Source organism: Vitis vinifera, chromosome 13, assembly GCF_030704535.1.
Source record: "Vitis vinifera cultivar Pinot Noir 40024 chromosome 13, ASM3070453v1".
NCBI classification, from domain to species: Eukaryota; Viridiplantae; Streptophyta; class Magnoliopsida; order Vitales; family Vitaceae; genus Vitis; species Vitis vinifera.
This window is the reverse complement of record NC_081817.1, coordinates 28,315,008-28,321,181: the sequence shown is the minus strand read 5'-3', so window position 1 is coordinate 28,321,181 and position 6,174 is coordinate 28,315,008. Positions and strand designations below refer to the sequence as shown.

Here is a 6,174-nt window from a genome sequence, read left to right as displayed (position 1 = left end):
AAAGTTTGAATAAATATATATATATATATAATTTGAGTATTTAATGCAGCCATGGCACACGAAAGTGAATTTTTTAGGGTGTTGAACCACCTGGAAAGGTCTAGCCCTATATTAAGGAAGGTTGAATTCAACCCAAATATTCATCAGTAGATCCCAACTTAGAGAAAATACAGATCCATTCTTCATTTTATTTTTGGTTATTTAGGATAAATATTCTCCTGTTTTATTTTCAAGTGGTCCGAAATTTACAGTAAGATTAAATATCTTTTGTAGAAAGCCTTGCAATACTATTAACTCATCTGTGGAAAGTCCTATAACTACTTAATTTCTGTTCGATTCTTTACGTGGTTACTTTACTTTGAAGCTCATGTTGTTGGATTGGGGTGTCAGGTTCTGAGGACCTGGTGCAAGAAGAAGAGTCTTCCAAAATTCAAGCCTTCACAGAAATCCTTTTCATCACTAGGTTCACAAAGATGCCCAATTGTGAGGAATAAGAAATCTCCTAGCTTAAGATAAATCTAACCCTTGAAAAGTGGAGTACTCCTATTTTTTTCTATTCCTATAACAAAAATCACTGCTCATCTCGTTCATTTTTGGAGTTTTTTTACAGTGGTTCCCTCCATTTTTGGTATCTTTAACAAAAAAAAATCCATGTTGGCCCCCATTCCATATCCGTTTTCTTACCAAAAAACCATTTTTTCTTTCTGATAAGCTCACAATCAAAATAAATAAATAAATATATATATATATATATATATATATATATATATATATCAAACGCATTTTTACCAAATAGAACCCAAACAGATCTATAACAACAACAACAACGTGAAAACCAAATGGATTTACAAAAAAAAAAAAATAAAGTTTACGATAAACTGAAAAACTCATAAATCTTACTTGACCAATGACTTCCAAACTTTGAATTTGAGCCAAGGATGCAACGGGAATGATGAAACCCTAAAGAGACGAAACCCTAAAGGGAAGAAAGGTAACTGGGAAGGAAGAAAGGTAATTGGGAAAATGAATAAACCTAATCGGGAAAGGGAGAAAAGGTAAAAGAAAGTTAAAGTCGTAGTCACCAACTACGGTTTTAAACTTAAAGTTAAAACCGTGGTTGGTGACTACGGTTTTGACTCTTTTTAAAAAATAAAACCGTAGTTACCAACTACGGTTTTATGATGTGGCAATTTACGTGGCGTAGACACATTAGATTGGACATTATTTTAGAAATGGAGGTACTTTATGGATTTTTTATTTTTTTGTAAAACATAGTCTTTTGGGTCAAAGCTCGGAGAACTTATGATTTTTACATTTACCGCTTTATTTTTCTTTTCCTTGTTCTTTCCACCAAGTTTCAGGATTCTTAGGGCATATTTGGTAACTGTTTTTTAAAACATTTTTTGAAAACTATTCTATTTTGTATAATGAAAGTCTATTTGAAAACTTAAAATGTATTTGACATATTTTTAATGTTTTCAAATATGCTTTGAAAATAATTTTTATGTCTAGTGCTTTATTTTTTATCATTCTACATATTTGTATAATTATTTTTTAAAACAATATTTAGAAAACAAGTGAAAAGAGTAAAAAAACAATTAAAACAATTAAAAGATGTTCTCTAGAAACATTATGTTTTTTATTAGTAAGAACAAAAAATAGAAAATAGATTTTTGTTGTCAAACATGTTTTCTTGATTTTTTGTTTAAAATAATAAAAAAATTATTCCCAAAAATCATTGCCAAATAGACTCTAATTAAAGACATATTTGGTTCCTAAAAAATTTAAAGGAAAATATAAGAGAAATTAAATAAAGAAGAGAAATAAAAAAAAAAGAGTAAAAAATAGATTTAAAGTCAATAAATTATTTGAAATTTGTTTTAGTTATTTTAATTATTTTATATAAATATTAAATAATTTAAAAACATTTTAGTTAATAATAATTTTAATTCGGATTGATTTTCTTTCATATTTTTTTATTCTCTTTTTATTATTTTTTTAACCAAACATAGTATTATTTTCATGCATAAATAAATTAAAATATTATGTTTGAATAAGCTAAAGATGATTAGGGTATATTTGGAAATATTATTAAAAAAAATTATTAGAAAATAAATTTCTAAATTAAAATTTTTTTTTGGTAATTCACGCAGAAATTCCATTTATTTTTAATAAAATAACTCTCATATTACAACATAACATTGCTTCCTTAAAAGGCAAGTAACTTTGGGAGAGGGAACACGAGATTCCTAAATTATGAATTAATTTTCGCTAGAGAGCCCACTTGGCCCAGGCCCCGGCCCCGGCCCAGTATCCGGCCATTAATGAAAAGAATCAACCGTAAAAAATAATAATAATAATAAAATAATTAAACCTCTAACGGTCGAAAAATTTTATGAACAAACCCAGGGCCTCCAACGTTTCACTCTCTCATCTCACCAACGTTCCAATTCTCCTCCCTCCTCTCAGTCTCGCCCTCTCTCTCTCTTCTCTGCAACATTGTCTCTGTCGCTCTTCTTTTCTCTCTCTGGAAGATGGAGCCAGCGAAGATTGATTGGAAAACCCTGGACTCCAGATTCGTGGAAGATGAGCTCTACGAGCACATCCACGCACCTCAGTGGGTTGATTTCAATGCTCCCCAAGAATTTGTTGATGATGAAGCTTGGTTCTGCAGACCTGGTAAGCTTCTTTGATGTTGGTTTTCAGACGTTGAAGTTAAAATTTGGTTGAATTTTGATGGCTTTTGAGTTTTTCTTTTTTGAGTTTGACTGGTTTTTTTTTGTGGCAGATTGTAAGCATCCAAAGACGGTGGAGGATTTCCTCATATCAACGCCTAATTCGAAGGTTTTTTTTTTTTTTTTTGAATCTCGGGTTTCTGGTTTTTGTTCTGTTTGGTTGCTAAGAAAGAGTGGGAAAAGGATATGGAATCATGTCTGTCTTTTTCGTTGTTGGCTCACTCAACTGACTCGGCTGCTGCTTGTGACACCATATGGGTTCAGAATTTCGTGTTCTGTGGCTTCTTATCTTTTCTTGTTTGCCGAGAAAGTGCGGGAAAAGAAAAAAAAAATTACTGATTTATGCAGCTTGGAGCATACGGGTTCAGAATTTTGTCTTCTGTGGCTTCTTCCCTGTTCTTATTTAGCGAAAAAGTGTGAGAAATGGAAAGAAAATTAGAGCTTTTAAATCTGCGATTCTTTATCGTTTGGAAGAGATCCGGGAAAAAAGTGGTTCTCACTTCAGTTGATATAGTGAACTGAAAAACAAGGGCTTGAAATTTAATTTTCTTTCCTTTTTCTTTAGTCTTCTGAGCTTCCAAACAAAAGTTTGGTCAATCTTACGTATTTATCTCTGTTTTATTAACTTTCCTTTTTTGGTATGGTGAAGGTTTTGAGCTCAGCTGATAAATCTGAAACCCTTCCACTAGGCGACTGGAATAGAAGGTAATGATAAAACTTAAGCTTCCAATCCTGCAAACCAAACTCAAATTTTCTTTTCTATCACCCAAGTTTGAAAAAATTGTTCTTGATTCAGAGATGCAAAACTGAAAAGAAGAGGCTTCACCCATCAGTCTTCAATGCCGGAATTCACAGAAGACGGTGAAAACCAGAACCCCAATTTCTCAACTCCTCCCCATCACCAGCCCAAGTCCATGAAAACCAAATCAAGCTCAGAAAAGAAGAAACAGATCGAACCCGGAGCACAAAAAGACGAAACACCAAGGCTGAAGAGCACATTGTCAGCCAGGAACCTGTTTGCAGGGCGTGATATATTGAACCAGATATCCGAGTTCTGCCATGAACTGAAGAAGTTGGCAACCAGAGCTAGGGAGAAGGAGAATGAGGAGAAGGTGAATTTGAAGAAAAGCCCGGTGGGAACGAAGAAACCAGTTGTGAAGGAAGTGGCAAGTGAGGGTTTGACCGACAAGGAAAGGGAAAGGAAGCCATTGCTTGAGGTGGGAAAGCAGAAATCCCAAGCTATTGAGAAGAACAAGACCAAGCAGAAGCTGAGGAAGAAGTAAGGCCCTTTCTTTTTGTATATGCTAGTATCAGTTTTCCGCGTTTATTTGCAGCAATAGCAACAGAACTTGGATGATTAGTAACAACTAAATGAGTAAACGATTTTGGTGGTTGTTTTGCAAAACAGGAGAGAGGACGAGGCAGAGAACATTCCCATTTCTTTGGATTTGAAGAACGTTAAACCGAAGGAGGAGAGCTTGTTGCAGATCAGGACTTGTCCTCCTACTCCTCAATGCTTCTCTGCCGCCCGTGGACCCAACAAATCCACCCCTCCCAAGGCTGCCAGATCTAGGCGAATGGTATGAAAATCAATCCCATCCTTCAGTTTTTTCGGGTTATACAAAATCATCATGTCCTTTTTTCATTTTCGTTTGTGAAAGAAATGCTAATACAGAGGGAGAATATAACTTCCAGCCTAACAAACAACAGACCTAAAGAAACATGACTCCAGTCTTTCCTATTTTGAGAAGATCTCTCTATGCATCTTTCCCTTTTCCATATCCTTTTAAAAGTAAATCTAGAGATAAACCACCATCTTGATTTGATGCTTCCTCAAATATTTTTTTTTCAATTGAAAGTCGAGCATCAATGCTGTTTGTACATCATCATGCTTTGTGATCAGTCTAGGGTTTCTAGCTTGAGACTACTTCCTCAATAAGCTTTCTTTCAACCTGATTTAGATGCTTAGTTTTCTTACAAAGCTTTCCACCATCTAAGTTGTCTAAGTGCCAAATGGGTTCCTTAATAAACACTCAAGTCTAAGTGCCAATATACAGTTGGTACATCTATTGCTTTATTTCAATATCCATAAGGAATCTTGAAGTCCCACTTTTTTTTTTGGTCATTTCTTAGATGCATTTACTTCCTCGTACAATTTAAAGGTTAACCGGATAGGAATAGAACCGATCAAACTCTCATTCTACTGTTTTTTTTGTATCAAATGATGTGTAGGAGAGGGGATTACTTCAAGAAATAGAGCAGAACAACAACAACAAAGAAGGAGACAAAGGCAACAATGGAACAACTGTTTCTATCATTGCAGAAAGAGAAGCTAAAACCTTGGATATGTTTTGGTTCTTAAAGCCCTGCACACTTTCTAGCTAAGATCAATAAGCCCCTGCTAGTACAGAATTCTAAGTCATACTTTCATCTTCTTCTTCATTTTGATCTCTACAGTTTGATTTCGGTTTTCATTCATTCAGTCCTTACATGTCTGTTCCCTCTTTTATTTTTTTCCTTTGGTTTGAATAGATAGAACAAAAAGTGTAATTAACAATTCATTGTTGTACTCGAAACCATCTTCGAGCAATAAAACGATTTCATTCTCATTAATCTTTTTTCTTGATAATGACTCTAAACTCGTTTACTAAATGAAGTAACTTCGTTTGAATTCGAAAAAAATCATCTAGGGCAAAGCAAAGCTTGACCCGGAATCAACCCAGTTTGCACTCTTACAGAGAATAGACAACAACAAACAGCCAAGCCCTTGTAACCCTACAAGGAAGGCCCCATTCAAAAGCTTGTATACTATGCATTTTCCCACCCATCCATCCTTCCCGGTCTCTCTCTGAAAACGAAGGCTGTTTGCCTTCCAAATTCTTACCTAATTCAGCTTCCTCCTCGTCCTAAATCTTGAAATATGCCGAGAAAACCCATAAATTAGGTGAGTAAAACTGACAAATCTACCTGCAAGAAAAGGGAGAGCCTGCCTTTCAGATATCTGTTCAATACATTTTATTAAACTTCCTCCAGTTTACTAATTCTGGGATTATACGAAGGAAAACCCGGGAATTTGGAAAATTAAACTAAGTATACCTGTTTTGAAAGACTTACCTGATTTGTACTAGTTTCAAATGCATCTAATTCAACTTACTCTTGCTCCCAGCACAACTGACAAATCTACCCAACATTTTAATCTTCAACTATGCAAAGAAAAACCCGGAAATCTCTCTGGCCTTAATAGAAGAAAAAACAGTGAAAAAGACTATGCAAACCCCAAACTTTTAAAATTTGAATTATGCAAAGAAACCTGGAAAAAAGACAAAAAAACAACAGAAAGCAATGAGCCCCACAAACCCTAGGCATTTAAATCTTGAATTATGCAAAGAAAAACCCGGGAAAATGACACTCCAGCCTTAATCTAAACAAAAAAATGTAT

The 6,174-nt window shown here is 34.5% G+C and overlaps 1 protein-coding gene across 1 annotated transcript; it reads left to right on the top strand.

Moving 5' to 3' along the window:
- The first annotated feature begins 2,420 nt into the window (after window positions 1–2,420).
- Window positions 2,421–5,348, top strand: LOC100258531 (uncharacterized). Its single transcript, XM_002279585.3, has 6 exons — window positions 2,421–2,679; window positions 2,789–2,844; window positions 3,385–3,440; window positions 3,532–4,014; window positions 4,144–4,315; window positions 4,968–5,348. The coding sequence occupies exons 1-6, from the start codon at window positions 2,535–2,537 to the stop codon at window positions 5,118–5,120; spliced, it is 1,065 nt and encodes a 354-aa protein (XP_002279621.1). The 5' UTR covers window positions 2,421–2,534; the 3' UTR covers window positions 5,121–5,348.
- Window positions 5,349–6,174: the final 826 nt, after the last annotated feature.